Consider the following 19,761-nt stretch of genomic DNA (forward strand, 5'->3'; position numbering starts at 1 on the left):
ATAACTGATAAATCGAACTCCACATAACGCAGGTGCCGTGGAAATAAATGGGAGATGTGAAAACTATTGCTGAAAAACTACATTACCAGTACTTAGGCATTAGTACGTTGTAAGGTCACTTGCTTAACCAGCTGTGGTTTTAACAAAGTTTAAGGCAAAAAAATACAGTGGTATCCATTTTAGAACATTTAAGCATTTTAAGACAAACCTTGATATGTCAAAACATGGGTCATGACCCTGTGAACGAGCTCTTTGATCCAGTCCAACATAATACAGCCAACGACTGAATTTTCGGACGCCCAAAATTTCGGACATGCCTGATATTTCGGACGTCTTCGCGGCACCGCCACGAGCCCCATAGAATCAATGTATAGGACATCTGAAGTTTCGGACGCTCGAACCCCCCGCCGTCCAATTTTCCGGACTTTTTGACGGACAGAAGGTCTTTTGGCTCCTCGCGCAGCGCCCTTGAGAAGGAAATCCACTTGCAGCCGAAGCATATCACCGCTTTGAACCACAACTAGCCGAATCTAGTCGTCACACACCGATTTGGTCTGGCCACGCTGGCTATGTTCATCGCCGCACTTCCGCCTCCGGCGGAGTTTCCGGAGCGGCGCCATTTTGTTTGTTTGTTTGCGCAGGCCATGTTTTGGCTAGCGTGGTGTGTGGTTGTCTATTGTGTCAAGTGTGCTCTGCGACGCTAGGCCTAGGTACTTCGACGCTCGTCAGCGAACTCCACTGTTCGCAACATCAGGATTTCGCTTGCCTTTGATGGCGCCCACTCCGTCTTCGTCGTCCTCGCCGATGGCATCGAAGCGCGGAAAGCAGTACAGTCGGACGACGTGATCAACGACCTCCACTCTGCTGGGGTTTCCATACCCACGGAAATAACTTTTGAACAGGGGACGTATTCTGAAACGTTCGCCACCGCGAAAGTTTCGCCTTGGCCACGCCTCCGCCGTTGCGGCGCGTTCTGAATGGCTGCTTTGACAAAACCGGAAATTCAGGTGGCGCAAGTGAATTTCCGGTTTTGTCAAAGCAGCCATTCAGCGCGCGCCGCAACGGCGGAGGCGTGGCCAGGGCGAAACTTTCGCGGCGGCGAACGTTTCAGAATACGTCCCCAGTTTGTTGACGCTGACATCGAGCTCGACTTCCGCGCAGAACTGACTGACGAGGAAATAGTCCGTCGGGTTGTGGGGGATTCAGAAGACTCCGATGTTGAAAATGAGGAGCCAATGCCTGCGCCACCTACAGGCGCCGAGTTGACGCGAGCACTGTTGACTCTTTCATTGGTGTACTGTGCTGACATGACCCTTGCTCAGATCGAGGCGAATATGATCGCATGCAACCGGAACGCCGTCAAAACAACAATCAACAAGTTCTTCAAGCCACTGCAGCAATAACACCGGCTGCCCAACGATGCACATGTACATAATAAACCGGCAGTCGGCTGCATACAGAGTTTTTGAACGCCTCTTTTTATAGCCACTTCACTGATGCTGTGGCAGGGTTTCGGAAGCCTGTTACTTGGCCCTTTACCTCTAGATCTGAGAAAAAAATAAAAAGGGTGCGTTTTTTTGCATGCATTCATTTTTTCGGACTGCCTGAATTTTCGGACGTTTTTACATTCCGTAGAGGGTCCGAAAAATCGGTCGTTGACTGTACAGTTACCAACATTGCACAATGAACACCCAATGCCAGAGTCTATGTACTCATGTGCAAGGGCGGCGCCCCTAAACATCGATGCCACCCAATATGTACGCAGCTACTATCAACTGAAACACACTGTTCACATGTTTGAAAAGCCCAGCAGATTTTTCATCGTGCAACCTTACATGTGGCACATCCGAGCCAGCATATTAAAAAAAAAGAAAAGCAACTCTTATACAAGAATACACAGCAATTGTACCTATAGCACTATTAGAAAGGGAAGGTCAAGAAAACAATACTCTAAATGCCATACCAGAGCACCCACGTTATATATCGCAACGTGAGATCTTAAAATCGCAATAAAAACATTAGGACACGAAGCCTCTTTGCTTTTCTTTTTCGTATCGTCAAAAACAAAGTCTTTAGCTCAAAGAATTCGTTGTCGTTGGCTGGTGCTGCCATACACATGTCACATAAAAGTTCATTATAAAAACACAAGGAGTAAAAACAATGCAACAAAGTACTACACTTTTCATTTTGTTCACTAGGTAAAGTTGGCACTCCATTTGGCCCGACACTAAAAATGCAGGGAGGCTTGTCGAGCATACAGTTGTCGGTCTACTCCAGTAGTGAGGAGGTTACTTCTGTTGACCTGTTTGCAACAGCGGCAGTGAATGGCTAGCCAGCAGGGAAAACCGGCATGAGCAGCGATGATGTGAGCGAGACGTTGCTCCGTCGTCAACGCTTGAAGAAAGATGTTATTTGCTGTTGTGTGTTCAGCAGCACCCTCTTTGCCTTGCTCTTTCCCTGCACATTAACAAGAACGGAAGATTGCACAAGCTAGCTTAATATTTTTTTTCACATCTGGGAACATGCACACACTTTTGTACTGTTTAACAATTGATACAGAAACATGAATATAACTAATTATTGTACACAATGACATACATAAATATAAACTATAGATGGCCACATTTTATTTCTGGAGATATTCTACTGCCATAATGAAACTGAAGATGCTAGATCTGAGGCAATATAGGCTGCAGTATACAGTAGAACCCGAGTGTCTGGCTCACCCTGAAGTAGAAAACTTTGCGTACAAAGAGCTCATGTTCCTGGGCCACAACACCAACAAGTTCGGAGTTCGTCCTGACCCACAGAAAACGGCTGCGATAGAGAAATTTCTGCAGTCCGTCCACAAGAAAGCAGTGTGCAGATTTCTTGGCCTCTGTGCCTATTATAGGTGGAGCTAAGGTGCTATAGGTGGAGCGAAGGAGCTAAGGACTTTTCTCGGATCGGCGAGGCATTGACCCATCTCACAAAATCATACATAGAATTCAAGTGGCAAATGCCCCAAGACAAAGCATTCCAAGAGCTTAAATGACGCCTGCAGTCACCACCAGTACTTGCCCACTTTGAAAAAAAAATGCTGACACTGAAATCCATACCGACGCAAGCAGTGTTGGCCTTTGTGCCATGCTAGTCCAGAGGAACGACAGGCTTGAAAGGGTCATAGCTTATGCTAGCAGCTCACTATTGAAAGCGGAAGCTAGTTATGCTATGACTGAAAAAGAATGACATGCCATCATTTCAGCTACTGCATTGTTTTGACCTTACCCATATAGTAAGCCCTTCAAAATCATCAGCGGCCAACGCACATTGCGTTGGCTGGCAAATTTGAAGGACCCTTCAGGGCGCCTGACACAGTGGAACCTTAGATTGCAAGAATTTGATGTCACCCTGGTCTGCAAGTTCAGACACAAGGACTCTGATGCCCGCTGCCTGTCTCGCGTCCCCATCGACCCGCTACGACAAGACGACTAAGACAAGGACGCCTTTCTGAGGACAATAAGCGCCGACAACTTTGGTGAACAGTAGTGAGCAGACCTGGAGCTATGAAGCCTCGCTGAGTACTTCGAAAGCAAGGTCAACTTTGTCCAAAGGGTACTTAAGCGTGGTTTGGCTTCATTTTCGCTACGGAACCACGTCCCCATAAAGAACAACCCTTCCCTGCAGACTACCTTCTCTTTGTGCTGGGCGTGCAGCGTTAGAAAAAAAATAGAAATGCACAAAAGATAGATGACTATTTTTTAGGGAGAACGTGAGCCCCAAAGGTTGCAAACATTTGTAAGACTGCGATAATACAGACTGAACAGTTGCATATCAGCATGGCATGCCACCGACTGCCAATGAAAATTGACAGGAAGGCTATTGCTGGACCACTGAAGGCACCAAACTATAGTGTTTCTTTTGCATACACCCAATGGCATTTCTTTTTAAGACAATGTCTTCCTTAGCAAATTACCTCCACTTTTTCACATCAGGAATCTGGGTTTGTAGCTTTTATCATGGGCAATCCTGAAGATGGTGCTGTCTAAAAATGTGGGTCGATCATGAAAGTAGTGCGGTGTAAGACAGTTTAAGCAGTCTGGTGCTCCTCCAACTTCCCTCACACAAGGGGTGGGGTGCGATACTCCATCATATTCTCAGGAAGACATTGTCTTTGATCAACATCAACTAGAGGCTGAACCACCTTCCAACTTTTTCTCAACGCATATGCTTATAATGAATATTGAATACAACGAAGGTATTACGCGGAAAACAATTTACGCAGGTACCTGAGTGAATACTGCCAGGGTTTACGTGATCACACTTGTTAGATATCATAGCTATGAATGCATAGCCTGTTTGGTTTGCCCACACCTGCTTGTACTGGAGCCCACTGATGCACATAACAGTGAATATAAAACATCCGTGAGCTCTTACTATGCATACCTTATACTTGCCTCAATCAGCAATGTAGCACCCGAACAGGGTGCAAAAAGTTTGAAATAACCAAAGATCTTGTAGAACATGAACCATTTAAAAATGTACAGGAAATGTAATGCGCCATCAACAACTTTGGGGTTTGCGCGAGTTAACTGGAATTTCGAATGAGTAGGCAAGTTTGTATTACCCAGAGTCGACTGTACCTGCGCAGGTATGACTTTCCAAGGACGAACTACCCCCAACGAAATTTCTGCTGCAAGGGGAGACAAGGCCAAATAGTGGCGCGCTTTGTCAGCAACAGGTAATTCATCAGAAAAGAAATAATAAACAACACTGAATATTTGACCGCAGTTTAACCTTCCTGTACCACTATCTCAACACATACCTTGTCAACAGCGGAGAGCGTCTGTCTCTTGAAGAGCCTTGTCATGACCTTGTGCTGCTTGCGGCTGCGCGATGCGCTCGGGGCAGACAACTTCATCTCTGAGGACGCTGCGGGCCGTGGCGGCGTTTCTAGCGCCTGATGTGGCCAGTTTTCCAGGTCGCACGCTGTCGAGTCCGGCGCGCCGGCGTCTTTCTCTGCGCCATTATCGAGGGCGTTGAGGTGGGGAAGCAAGCGCCGCTGAGGTAGGTTAAAGGTGTTGTCGACCTTCTTCCTCGGGGAGAGCACGACATCGGCAGAAGGAGGAGACCGGCGTGGCAGCGAGTCAACATCCGACGACACTGCATCGCACTCCACGCGTGGACCGTGCCCCTGCAAAAATTGTGTGCATAAGAGTTGGTGATCACGGTTATCTATTTGCAGAGCAGAAATTAAAAAAGAGCCCTGCAAGACAGATTAAGTGTGTATCATTCGCTCTTATAGCATGGTACGGTTTGTAGAGATGTATCAGGTGCAATGACAGCACCAACATGGGAATAACACGTAGCACACAGCACGAAAAGAGGGAAACAAAGAAAAGGTAGGGAAAACGCGAGCACAGTCTTCAACTGAATATTTATTAAAGTCGTGGTTCGATGGTTCTGTTGACCTGGATCGATGAATTTTGTGCTGACAGAGACCATGCACCGAAAAAAAAAAAAAAAAAAAAGACATGTTAGAATTGAGTAAGTGCTGCGATACAGGAGGCTTTCGTTAATTAGATTTTTCAGTTATTTCGATCTTGACCAAAGGTCTCAGCCAGCGCCCCCGCATTTCTATGGGCCTAAACATTTCTTACTTCGATCCTAAGATTGGCATTCACCAGATAATTTAAGCTTGACCAGTCAGCAATCCCGCACCTGACCCCTATTGTGACACCAATAACAGCCTCTTTACCAGAGCTAAGGGGAGAGTGAATGCCTTGAACAGATGTCATCTCCAGTTGGAAATGCCTATTTTCGGCCCACCCAGGAAGATTTTCAAGCAACAGCAGTACCTCACAATGTCTGATTGTGGTGTTTACCAGATTCTAACGTCACCCTTTCATTCTATAAGAAAATTTGACCAAAAATTGCCCACGTGGTGCAATCGTATACGGAACCAAAACCACCCTCACGGTGCTCACACAATTTACCACACAACACGGCTGTATTGCAGCGTAGCTGATGTAGAAAAGTGCGGCAAAGCTGACTTTAGGAATCCGGGTGCCATTCTAAAAAAAATCGGGAGCACGTTAGACTTCTTTGTTTAGAAGATTCAACAGTAAAATAGTTTTTCTGCTTTGGATACATTGAAAGCGGGTGTGTGCTTGATTCGGGGGCATGTTAGACTTGGGCAAATACAGCCAAATGAATTAGCAGCGTGTCCTGGCATTTTTTTTTTCCCCATCTTGTTTAATTCAACAAAACAGACTGGTGGGCTAGTTGGTATCGCATGCTATATTAGTTTTCAGAGCAAAGAAATGAACAACATGAAAGAAGGCTGTGTCCTGTGTGCCTTCTTTCGTGTTATGCATTTCTTTGCGCTAAAAACGATTAACTTGTTTAATTCGCCAGCCAAATAATTAAATCAATTTCACCGATCTTGTCAGGGTCGAATTAACGGAAGTCCACCGTACTTCATTGCGAGCTACCATTCTTGCTTGAAAATCTGCCCCTGGCAGGCCAAACATGCGATGAGCACGTTTGGCATGTGTTCGACATGTTCTCTGTGCCCTGAGCTATGACAAGACAAATGTTGTCGCTAAAGGGGTTACCTTTGGGATCAGGTGCATGCGTGTTGACGAATGAAGTTTCAATCACTTGGCAAAGGTAAATATTAAGGTTGAAACAATGAGTTTAGGCCGACAGAGATGTATAGACCGTTTTTTCGTAGGCGCCGCCATATTGTGAACGCAGTGGTGCCGCCTATGAGCAGCGCCATACTGGCTTGGGTGAAAGCGGTCTTTGGCATGGCAGGTATACGCTCGGCGGTAGGTTCTGGCATTTGTTTTCACGGTCGTGCGGTCTGTTTAGTATGACGTGCGTCTTCTACGTGGTAAACGGTTCTGTGTGACGTGTTGAAGTGGTTTAAGGCGTCACGGCCGGAATTTCTGCTTGCGTTGAGGAGGACGGAACACGCAGCGCGATGTGTGCGCGCATATTTGAGCCTGCAATCAGCCTCGGAGATCAATTATGTATTTCTGAATATTCCAATCACTAATGTGACCTACTGCAGTATTATTTTCTATTTCTAAGCTGCGGTTTAGGAGCCATGAAACATACGCGACGATCGTAACAGCGTGGGTACCGTTCTGCTACGATAGGAACTGTGCCGTTATACTTTGACAAGCGTTCAAACTGTTCGCTGCAGGTTACATTGCGTGACTACTTGGTTGGATGGACGAAGTTTCCACCCATGAATAAAATAGTTTTGCCTAGTAATAGCAGCATACCTTACAGTCTGAATTAAGCTTGTCCAGCAAAGCGACCGTTTACGAACTGCGCGGGCGTCCTAAGCAGTAGTAGGTGCTGGATTACAGATATCTTTGTTTTATATAGCGCATGGTCCAACCATACGGCATCAGTGGTTATATATTTATAAACGTTGTGCGGCTTTAGCCAGTTTTCTCTTGCTTTTTAGAGAAAGAGGATGATAACCGAATTTTCTTTTCGGTTGTGTTCGTTCAGTTCTCTACGACGCACTCACACGTATTACGGAAATTTGGCGCTCAAAAATAGCCATCGCATTCTGTTTATGCGAACCCTCTCATATATTATGGCTATATACAGGCCGAAAAGGCAATGCCGAAAAGCACACAGCTTATATATGTATCGTGCTGGCTCACCAACCGCAGTGATTGCTTTGTTGAGCAGCGCCATGGGCCTCATGAAGCAAGGCTAGCATAGACATATGGTAATTTCAAGCATACTAGACTTGAAATGCGCGAGAACGATGCCAGTGTATCACAAATATTTGATAGCGCCTGCCGCTCAGATGTTTCGTGGTTGCAGGTTGGCCGTGCACGAGCATGCGCTCTTATGTTTTATGTTTTACTCCCTACGCCAATCGATCAGACAGTGAGCTGATTTACTATTTAATGCTGGTAATACAGAGACGACGGTTTTGATTGTTGAATTAAAATCGATACAAGCAAAATAGTAAACAACACATACACGCACCGCGACTGATCATGCGCGTACACCACGGCTGATTATGCGAGTCACATTTTTGCGCCCCCAAGACATATTTCTGCCTACAGTAGTTACCGATGCACCGAAAGGCTTCCCTGACGACCTTATATGAACGAACATGGCGTAACTTTCACAAAGTAAGATCTAAAACATCTTGAAATCGTTCCGCAGCATGCGGCAAAAATATTTTCAAGTAGCGCCGCGCCGGATCGCCCAAGCCAGAGAGGAGGAAAGGCTCTCTGCGAGCCCTATCCTCCCTGCCCGATGAAACGGTCTATAGGCGCTGGCCGAGACTTTAGGTCGGGATCGTATAAACCGTAAAATCCAATTAACGGAAGTGTACTGTATTTGAAAAACCAAATAGTGGGTAATTGATTCGCGACCAAAGTATTCGAAAATTCACCATTCAATTCAACTATGCACACCTTTAGCTTTCACCTCTGCAGATGGCCAGTAAATTTACACACAAATAAGATGTTTTGAGCCAACGACCACTGAACTTTCTCGAACGGTACTTACCCAAGCTCTCGGTGTCGTGCTGGCAGCACCAGTTAGCCTGCGCTTGGTGGGCGGTGTGAGCCAGTCAGCCATCGACGACTTCCTCCTTGTCGGTGTCCGAAGACTGCGCGTGGAAGGGTGTGGAGGTACAAGCCGGGACGAACTGGGTGATGCGCTGACGGGTGGCTCTGTGCCCTCTGCAAGACAGATTTGGCTCGTAGAGCTTCAAGCTGCATTAATCTAGGAGTGCGTGAACAGTTACTTCTTAAAAAAAATTATCAAGCCCAAATGGAATGGTAAATCGCACTAATACAGGAAGACAGAAGTAGACAGGACAACAGAGATGAATACCAAGCTTGAACTGAAAACCAAAGGCACATTCTGACTGGCGAATGACAAAGGTCGCGCAGCGAACTGCAGCCGGCAACCAAAGTTCCACTCATGGAGCCAGACGTTCACGCTGGCTAACGTGACCTGTCCGTCGTCACACCAAGATATCCCGTAAATGGTGCCGTTCACGTCTGCTCGAACCGCCACTGCGACGTTAAGCGTCGGGGCACACAGACATCCTGCTGCTGCGCCACTGATTGGTACAGCAGCTTAGTCATTTGAATTGGATTACTTAACCATTGAGAAGTGAGCGACTGACACAAAACCGCCCCTTCTCAACAAAAGCAACCATTCGGAACCAACTTGGTCACACAACCTTCCGGATTTGTCGGTGTGAATGAGTTCGAAGCGAGCACAAAAGAGAAGTGAGTGGGGGGCAGAGGTTTTGTTTCTGCCTTGCACAGTAAGCAATATGAATGTATGCCGTGAATCAAAGATTCCAAGTTGATTGGAAATAATTGCAAACAGTGGACATACAAAATCATAGGAGACTGCTGAGATTAAATGTGTGACTCAGGATGTATCAGCTGTCCGTGGGTAGCTTGTAGCAACACTAACAATAAGCTGACCAGTAGTAGTACGCACTCACTGCCAATTGCAAATTTGCATCTCTTGATGAGCACTGCTGTTGAAAACGTGCAACGCCGCAGTAAATGTTACCTAAAATATGCACTACAAGGTTCTTTCTTGTTTCACAAGTGGTGAAAAAAAATTCCAACTTTCGCATGGCAGCGTGCAAAGGCGATACCAGGGTCGTTCGATACTTTTCATGTGGTCATGAAACTTCCCCGAAAATTTCATACAGGGACGGAAGGTAGCACCAGAGGCGGCGGCGTAAATAGAAAGTAAACAATCTGCCATGCCAGATGGCTGGGCTGTGCAATCCTGCAAATCTTTCATGAGGAAAGGCACCTCTCCCACATTTATTTCAGCATGCTTGTAGAGTGAACATGTGACGGGAACTTTTGGTTAAATAATTTTATGTGTGATGCGTTTCCGTTTAAATTATACACAGCACCATTTTATGATTGACGTCGCCTTCCTCCTGCCTAGTAGTAGCCTTCCTTGCGCAAACTGTATCGGTCGGCTGTTCTTATTTCAACTTTGTCTAGTTATTGGGATAAGTCAGTTATATTTGGTTAGCTAGTTCAGTGTTACTTATTAGTTGATTACTTAATACGTTCACTATATTTGCTTAGTTATTATAGTTAGCTAAGTAATTTTGTTATTTCAGTTAGATACCTTAGTTAATCAGTCGGTTAAGTTTGTTTGATTAGTTAATTAGATTTGTTAGTTACATTATTTAGTTTTGTTATTGTAGTTTGTTACATTGTTATTGAGTTTAGCTAGTTAGTGCAGATTAGTAAGTTAGGTTAGTTATTGGTTTGATAATTAGTTTAGTAATTACCTGTTTGTTTGGTTAGTTAATCAGTTCGTTACTTTGCTAGTTTGAAATGCAAGATTTTTTACACGCAATTACATAAAAGTGCAATGTGAACCTGCTGTATAGTCAGTTCCTAACGATAGAGTAGTCAAACCGTACAATTTGAATTGTGAATTAAGTCGTCGTTGCAAACGCAGTTGCAGTTGGAAATGAAACAAGGCACTGTAGTTGCTTTGAAACTGCTTGCATCTAAGTTTCTGAACACTGTACAGAAACAGGGCAGTGATGTGCAAGTTGTGTCGACAGTAGTCGCACTCATTCATTCATTCATTCATTCATTCACGCAGGTACAGGCAGTCGACCCTTGCGCAATAGCAAGCGTACCCACAGAACGCCTGTGGCACCTGTTCGCCGTCTGCTCCAGTTTGCCTTCTGTTTGTGCCAGCGCTGCGGTGTGTCCAAAGCGGGCGCTACATGAAGCTCTCCCCTAGCGTTGCACAGAAGTTTCGTGACCAGATGAAAAGTATTCAAGGACCCTGGCGACACCTAGCAGCATTTCGAAAGTTTCGTAGGTAACTGAGTGGCAGAGCAAACAACTTGTCCGGTTTTTCCTACCGAATATAAAATGGCACTGCTTCACTGAAATGCAATGCCTGCTGCCCCATAGTGCTGATCATCCTGTGCGATTTGAGTGCAATAAAAGTGGGCAAAAAGGTAACTTGCTGCAGGTAAAAACCGAATCCACATCACGCACGTGATGCTTTTACCAATTATGCTGCTGTGGCGGCCATTCTCCAGCACAATTTTTTTAATGGCAATCTTGTAGTGCGTAGCAAGTGTTGCTTTCCACTTTTCTTCCAGAATACAGAAGGGTTTTCAATCTTTACAGCAGGTGGCTTCTGTGGGTTATTGTGACTTCCTAGAGGCCAATCTGTGAGATGGGTGAAAGCGCAGATCGCGCATCGAGTGACTCTACACCGCTCCACGCGGCCATCGGTGTAGCACTTGTTGGCCATGATCGGCGCAGACAGTAAAGCGCCTTTTCACTGTTGGGTTTGGCATCATTTGCTGCCTGTTGCAGGTTCTCAAACCAGCAGGCCCACGGCAAGACCGCCTGCACTATGCCCTCCCTCTATGTACATCTGCCGTCCATGTAAATGGCATCTGCAGTTGGGTGGTCAGCACACTAGGAACACAACATTTTCGAGCTCGCTATGTAAATGCAAAGCTAGTGTTGTGACAGTTTGATCGAAGCAACGAGAACAGATGTGAGTGCTTACGAATGGTGTTGAGACGAGGGGCCACTGTGCGCTGTTTTGCAAAGATGGTGGCTATGAACAATCATCCTATACACTCACTTTCATTGCTTTGTCAACTTTCTGGGTGTTGTGTGACTGGTATAGATTTGTGTCGAAGCCAAATGAACTGGACAGGGTGGCCGTGATGAAAATTCGCCGCAGGCCAATGGAATATTCGGCCAAAGTGGAAAGCTTGTCGCTAACAGGTTTCTTGGGTGTGGCTCATTAGTGACCCGTTGAAAGATCACACATACGGGGCTACACTGGTGGCTGTTGAAGTGACGTTTGTGTCTGCACGCGACCAGTCGGCAACTACCATGCATACGCGTGTCAATTCGCCCGTGTGCTTAAGCCCACGTGCTGGCAGAAAGCTCCGAAATGCTCAAATCCGCGTGCGTGAACGCTGAACCCGTGTGTGCGCTACGATCTGTGTGCCTTTCGGTGGCCAATCGGCCCTATCTTCATACGTGCATTCATGCATTCCATACGCGGTGCTTTTGTTGTTCCATCTGTCTGCATTTCGTTAGCTGTTTGGATTGGTCCCGTCAACCTGGTTGAACCTTGCACCAACAGAGACCGTGCACCATAGGAATGCTGCGCGCTTCAAGGCACTGGCGCGGGAAAAGACAGTGCAAACAGAGCTAGAGAAGACGTGCATTCGCCTGGCCCTCCCACCCACCCCCTAGGGCATGCTCGATCACGTTACTGTATAAAACTGACACAGGTGGCCCACAAGAAATCTGCGGCATTTCTTCGTACACTCAATGTATAAGTGGGAGTACCTGCCACCACAGTGTTGCCAATTCAGGAGACAATGCGCTACATATTTGCCCACATATTTGTTACTGCTGAGAGTCACACACCTAAATTAGCGCACATGCAAATAAATGCTCAAAGGAAAGAACGTAAAATCAAAGCAACACTCTGTGGATCAGAACGCTACAGATGAAAAAGGGGACACTATTGAGAAACGTGACAAGTGACTCTGCAAAAAAAAAAAAAAAGAGAACTCCTCATTTCTTATGCCAAGCATAGGTGGTCACCCAGACACTGATGGCAGATTGTGCCAGGGAATGAAAGCGTACAGAAAGCAATACTCAAAACATGCAAGTTGCTGTCTAGACAGAAGACCGCAAAGTGATGCATACCGCTATATCCATTCCTTCACAGCTTCGCAAGCAGCAGACATGGCATTGCGCAAGAGCACCGCTGGGTGTCGCGCTGCAGTCATGAGGCAAAGGTGTGCAGAAACCGTCGGTAACAGTGACCTTGTCGGGGGTGTGCAGGGGCATGCAAGAGGTTGCAACAAGTGTCAAAGGTTGCACAGATTAAAAAAAAAAAAGAAAGACTGCATGGGTAACACAGCATTGGCGAAAAAGCAGCAAGCAGGGACCGAAAGCCGACGGTATCGAGAGGCCGAGAAACTCGAGGTCAGCTGTGTACTGCAAAAGGGTAAGTCAGTTGCAGTTGACAGGCAGGCAGGGATTTGGAGGGCCCAAATGCACAGACAGATAGCACAGTAGCAACAAGAAACCCAACGTATTCACCTCGAATCCAGACCCACCACCAAAATTGACAAGGCTGGGAAGCACTGTCACGTTGTAGTTACGGTAAAGAAGCAATCAGTGCCAAAACAGCAAGTCACGAATCTTTCTTTACTAGTGCCAAGAAAGACAAGCAACACTCGGGGCATAACGGTAGCAGCGAGCACGATTGTCGAATTCTGATCTACGGGTCAAATGTGCGAACTATTTAAACACGACTCATTGTATATTCCAGTGCGGTCGCTGGTGCTCGCCGCGAAAAATTATCGTAATATCCGAACAACAAAACTTATGCCTACAAAAAACGCTATTAGTGCGACAGATCTACGAGGAACTTCAATGTAAACTACAAACTACCCTATTTACTGGTGTAATGAACACATTTGCGTAATGAACGCACCCCCAGATTAGTCTCAAAAAAGGCGGCATAATGAACGCACCCCAACTTTGCTACTGTGCAGTCCCACAATCGAACAGCTGTGCTGTCATTTTTCGGAGAGATTACAATCTTTCGACTATCGCACATGTGTTTAAAGCAAGCGCACTTAATGCTTAACGCATCCTTTCCGCCAGCGCCGGCGCAAAGGCACCTCGTAGATGTGAGAGTGGAAAAAAACGCAACTGGCTCTCTGTAACATACGCAGTTTACTTCCTTTATGCTGACGTAATAGGAGAGAGCGTGCGGAATGCGTGGCCGGGTGTGGCGCAGGGGAGAGTTGACGAAGGGGTGGCCGGCACTTGGTTGGCATACTGTCGAATTCGCGTGTCTGTGGCCCGCTTTTCTGCCAGCCTTGGGTTTCGATGTGTATGATGGGCCTTAAGTCCAGTCATACGCCTGCTGCAGGACGTAGAGTTTATCGGCTCACAAAACGTAAACACTTACCAGACACCAATAAACTTCGACGTGCCAACGAGCAGGCCGCTTGAGGAAAGAGACGCACACAGCATGCTTGTTGAAACGGGTGCGCACTTCAACGTGATGCTTGCGATAACGACAGACAGCTGGAAGCGGAGAGGACGAGCGGGGGCACGATCAGAGATCGCTGTTCGGAGCGCACATTCAGTTTCGCTGCGCCGACTTATCGCGGCTGCCCCGTTGGTTGTTTATTCTATGGTGGAACCATGATGTGGATGAAGCGACCAGCGACCTGAACGGCAGGTCTGGCGGTTCCAATGCAGAGTTAACTTTTGGTTTGAAAATGGTACACATGTATTTTTACTGCAAAGAGGAGTTATCTAATGCATGTTTCAAGTCCATTACTGCCTTACTTTTCAATTTTTGCGGTTTAGGCAGAGCAAACTAAGGTTGAAATATGGTCCGTTGTAACGAGTGTAGACTATTTCGGCACAGGCGGCTGCTGCAGAGGGAAGAGAAAAACACTCAGACGAGGCAGGAGCAAACCATTTGAGCGGGGTCAAGCGCTCTACATGCGCCCCTACCAAAGGAGAAGATACGGTACGAGAAAAGTGGCCCACGGCACTCTCGCTCGCCGCTTGATCCCACACTTTGCGTGGGTCACCGTATAATGTGGCTTAGGCGTAACATCGTGTCTGATAACCAAGGTACTTAATGCATTGCTTTTATGGGAACTTAGCCGGGACTGCGCTACTTCATCGTAAAACCCGGGTGGTCGCGAAACCGGGGGACGTATAACCGGGTTACCACTGTACATTGAAGTGTTCTATCAGATGCCTGTGAAATGAACGTGGAGTGAGCATGCATCTGTGTACTTGTGAGTGAGTACGCTGACCAATGGTCTCCCGAGTGTCAACACGTCAACAGCAGGACGTCAACGGTCAACAGCAGGACAGTTTCGAAAGACAGTGCGGCAAGAGCCTGCCTACGCGCACAAGCCACAGGATGCAACAACTGCAACATACCTTTAAGTGTGAACACCTCGGCACGCGTACAGTCCATTGCTGTGTCTTCCGCGCCTGCTGCATCCCAGAGCAGCACCCGAAAGTCATCCCCGCAAGTGGCCAGCTGTAAACAGAACGCGCGTGCATAAAACGAGCAAGGTCAACGACAATGGCAGACAGTCACGGCGAAGTTGTTGTAGTGCTAGTAATAAGCTCAGATCATGTTAAAACGAAATGGCAGTGCGGCAGGCACTGCTGTAAAGCCACACCTACAAGCGAAATTTGCATACAACTGGCACCCTAAATTTACTATTCGATTTTTCAAATTTCTGGCACAGGTTACAAGCGCTAATATTGTCACGAGAGGAAAAGCCAGCCAGTCAGTTCTAAGCGAACAGCCGTTTACAGTTCGTGTTTGCAGCAGCTACCACGCACACTTCTTCCTCGACCTCTAGCGTAACTAGTGCGTGCCATTACCCCTCCCTCCAAAAAAAAGAAGAAATAAATAAATAAAGTTGGGGAGATGTTAAATGCCACAAGGAAAAATAAAAGAAATGAGAAAGACAACGGACGAGACGACAGGGGCCGCATCACAAAGTTTGTGGATGAGAGTCAGCGCGAAAGGTAAGGCTTCATCCTGGTAACATGAACAATGTCAGAGGAACGTGGTCTACGGGAGTGGTGCGAAGTGTCGGCTGGAATAACTTCGTAGTCGACAGGACTTAGACGACGCAAAACTAGGTAGGGTCCAAAGTATTGGCGCAATAATTTTTCTGACCGGCCTCGTTGACGTATAGGGGTCCAAACCCATACAAGATCTCCCGGGTTGTATGTGACGTCTCGATGGCATATGTTGTATCGACGAGCATCTTGACTTTGTCGGGATAGAATTCGTTGCCGCGCAAGGTGCCGCGCCGCTTCGGCACGCTGAACAAAGGCGTCTGTATAGGTTGTGGTAGGTTGAGACGAAGTTGGTAGGAGCATCACGTCGAGCATAGTGGTGACGTCGCGTCCGTAGACCAGACGAAAAGGAGGAAACCCGGTGGTTTCTTGTAAGGCAGTGTTGTACGCGAATGTCACATACGGGAGCAGTTCGTCCCAATTTTTATGATCCGTGGCAACATACATGGAAAGCATATCCGCAATCGTTTTGTTGAGACGCTCTGTTAAACCGTTAGTCTGCGGGTGATACGCAGTTGCCGTACGGTGCGTTGTTCCGCTCAGCTGCAGAATGTCTCGGACCAACTGGGCAGTGAAGGCCGTACCACGGTCTGTGATGACGACAGCGGGAGCACCATGTCGAAGGACGATATTTTTGATAAAGAAGTTAGCAACATCTGAAGCAGTAGCTCGCGTTTCGCAGTATCGAGTGAGGTAATCGGTGGCGACGACGATCCAGCGGTTATCAGCCGAAGACTTGGGAAATGGGCCAAGTAAATCCATCCCGACTTGTTCAAAAGGTGAGCAAGGAGGTCGGACAGGCTGAAGCAGACCGGCTGGTTTTAGTGGTGGAACTTTGCGGCGCTGGCAATCTCGACAACTTCTGACGTACTGCTTCACGGTTTTTGTGAGTTTTCACCAATAGTACTTCTGCTTGATCCTCGCGAGAGTACGCGTGAAACCAAGATGCCCGGACGTTGGTTCGTCATGGCATGCACGTAGAACGTCGTCGCGGAGAGTAGCGGGAACAACGAGCAGGAAAACGGCTGCCGTAGGGTGAAAGTTCCGCTTGTATAGGATGTCGCCACGTAGGCAGAAAGAGGACATGTGGCGCGCGAACAGCTGTGGGGGTTGTGGGCGGCGTCCTTCAAGGTATTCAATCAAGTGCTGGAGCTCGGAATCTTGGCATTGCTGTTGAGCAAGGTTTAAAGACGGAAGAGTGCAAAGAAAACCAGAATCGTCGTCAGTATCTAGTGGTGCGGGTTCGACGGGGGCGCGGGAGAGACAGTCGGCGTCAGTGTGTTTCTGGCCAGACTTATAGACGATGGTCACATCAAATTCCTGTAACCGAAGGCTCCATCTTGCGAGACGGCCTGAAGGATCTTTGAGATTCGCCAGCCAGCAGAGAGAGTGGTGGTCGCTGACGACACGGAAGGGGCGTCCGTACAGGTATGGGCGGAACTTCTGGATAGCCCATGTGACCGCCAGACATTCTTTTTCAGTTGCTGAGTAGTTTTTTTCAGCAGCGGACAAGGTTCGGCTGGCATACGCAATAACGCGCCCAACACCAGCTTGAAACTGAACGAGTGTCGCTCCGATACCAACGTTACTAGCATCAGTATGCACTTCTGTGTCAGCCTCGGTGTCAAAGTGACCAAGGATCGGTGGTGTCTGTAGACGTCGCTGAAGGTCGTGGAAGGCGTCAGATTGTGCTGGGCCCCAAACAAATGTGACGTCGTTCTTGAGGAGTCGTTGCAAAGGTTCGGCAATGTCACAAAAATTGGGTACAAAACGGCGGTAATACGCGCAAAGCCCTAAAAATCGGCGGACATCGTGTTTTGTCTTCGGTATCGGGAACAGAGCAACTGCCAGGGCTTTGTCAGGGTCAGGGCGCACACCGGTGCTGCTGACAATATGACCTAGAAATTTGAGCTCCTCGTAGCCAAAGTGACATTTTTCGGGCTTCAGGGAGAGGCCGGCGGTGCGGATAGCTTGAAGAACCGCCTCAAGCCGCTGGATGTGTTGTTCAAACGTGGTGGAAAAAACAACTACATTGTCTAAGTAGACTAAACACGAGTTCCACTTGAGGTCAGATAAAACTGTGTCCATCATGCGTTGAAATGTGGCCGGAGCGGAACACAATCCAAAAGGGAGGACCTTAAATTGATAGACCGTCGGGTGTTATAAACGCCGTTTTTTCCTGGTCCCGTTCGTCAACTTCAATTTGCCAGTACCCACTACGTAGATCCATTGAAGAAAAGTAACGGGCATGTCGCAGGCGATCCAAGGAGTCGTCAATTCGAGGAAGTGGGTAAACGTCTTTTTTCGTGACCTTGTTCAGTTTGCGATAATCGACACAGAATCTTAGTGAACCGTCTTTCTTTTTAACTAATACAACAGGCGAAGCCCAAGGACTTGTCGATGGTTGAATGACATCATCGTCGAGCATTTGTTTCACTTGATGATGAATAGCATCCTGTTCTCTTTGCGACACGCGATAAGCGTGTTGGTGAACAGGTTGGACGGTCGGTTCAGTGATGATTCGGTGTTTGATTAAAGAAGTCTGTTTGACCTTCGACGTGGTGGCGAAACAGTCGCTAAATGACGATAGCAGAGTAAGGAGCCTCTCCTTCTCGTCTTGGTCGAGCTGTGGGTTGACGTTGATGTGACTGGTCAAGTCCACATCGCTGGGTTCCGGAATCGAGATTGTCGTTACCGAAGCACAGGCGTTGGACTCGGCCACCGTTTCAAAGTAGGCCATGGTGGTATGCCTCGCAAAGTGTTTGTATTCGCCACTGAAGTTCGTAACTAGAATCGTGGTTTGCCTATGTTGGAGCTCTACGAGACCTCGTGCGACGCCGACTTCGCGATCCAGCAATATGGTGAGGTTACCTTCGGCGATGCCTATTCCTAGTTGTTCTTGAGGGCATTCAACGAGGACGAAGATGCTACTTCGAGGCGGTAACGTCACGCAGTCATCGACCACGCGTAAAGCCGCGCGGTGATGTTCATCCGCCACATTCGAATCCGAAGAAACATAGTTAGAAAAAGTCACGAACAAGTCACGAAGGTTAATGATCGCCCCATATTCCTGGAGAAAATCCATGCCCAGTATAACTAGCCGAGAACACTTGGGCAGCACAAGGAAAGACGCTACGAAAGTCGAAGTAGAAATTGCAAGTCTGGCGGTGCATCGTCCAATGGGTGACACGAGGTGTCCTCCGGCCGTAATCAGATGTGGGCCGTCCCACGCTGTCAGCACCTTGCGTAGCCGAGTCGCCAGTGAGGCACTCATAACCGAGTAGTCAGCTCCCGTATCTACAAGTGCAGTTACTGGATAACCGTCGATTGAAGCAGTAATAGCAGCAGAAGTTTTTTTTGCAGTTGCGAATGAAGGCGTCAGTGGTACGTCACGAGGGGATGGCGTCGGCGGAGGATATTTGACGGTTCGCATGACAGCGGCCTCACCCCCGGAGGTCGCCGTTTTCAGTTTCCCCGGCGCGGGCTTCCACCGTTGACTCCAGCGGAATCAAAGGCGGGTCGAGCACGGTTCGGTGACGCGTACCGACGAGGTGAAGGCGACCGTGACTGTCTTCGCTGTTGGGCAGGAGGAAGCCGGTTACTTTCTAAGTATTTCTCGATTTCGTGCGGGCGTTCGCCATAGCGCGGGCAACGGGCGTCCGGATGGTATCCCCGCAGACCAATCCGTCGGTACTGGCAATCGCGATACATGTGACCAGCCTCCCCGCAGTGATAGCACAACGGACTGTTGTCGGGGGCGCGCCATACTGTAGATTTGCGCGGACCAGGATGAAAGGGTGCTGGCGGATTCGTGCGGTGGATTGGACTTTGGGAGCGTCGAGAAATCCCAGCAGGCGGCTGCGAAAAACGGCCCGTCGACGGCGCGCAAGCCCGAAGAGCATCCGCGTACGAGAAAGTGGGAGGTTCGGGTCGTGTTGGTGGCGAGGGATGAACCACTTTGCCGATTTCTTCTCGAATGACATCCGTAAGAACCGCGGCACTAGGAGGTGTCGAAGCCGATGCATAGGACTTTTGCAGTTCTTCTCGAACAATTTGTCGTATTAGCTCGGTAAGTGACTCCCTGTCATCATTT

The 19,761-nt window shown here is 47.9% G+C and overlaps 1 protein-coding gene across 1 annotated transcript in view; it reads right to left on the bottom strand.

Moving 5' to 3' along the window:
* Positions 1 to 1,034: 1,034 nt before the first annotated feature.
* The window catches only part of LOC142587536 (uncharacterized), a 35,426-nt gene continuing 16,699 nt past the window's right edge, over positions 1,035 to 19,761 (bottom strand). The window contains exons 4-7 of the mRNA XM_075698620.1: positions 15,009 to 15,111; positions 8,533 to 8,708; positions 4,805 to 5,173; positions 1,035 to 2,457 (exon numbers count right to left, since the gene is read on the bottom strand). Coding sequence (XP_075554735.1) covers positions 2,389 to 2,457; positions 4,805 to 5,173; positions 8,533 to 8,708; positions 15,009 to 15,111 — 717 coding nt within the window. The 3' untranslated portion in view covers positions 1,035 to 2,388. The remainder of the gene's footprint in view (positions 2,458 to 4,804; positions 5,174 to 8,532; positions 8,709 to 15,008; positions 15,112 to 19,761) is intronic.

This window comes from Dermacentor variabilis, chromosome 7, assembly GCF_050947875.1.
Source record: "Dermacentor variabilis isolate Ectoservices chromosome 7, ASM5094787v1, whole genome shotgun sequence".
NCBI lineage: Eukaryota > Metazoa > Arthropoda > Arachnida > Ixodida > Ixodidae > Dermacentor > Dermacentor variabilis.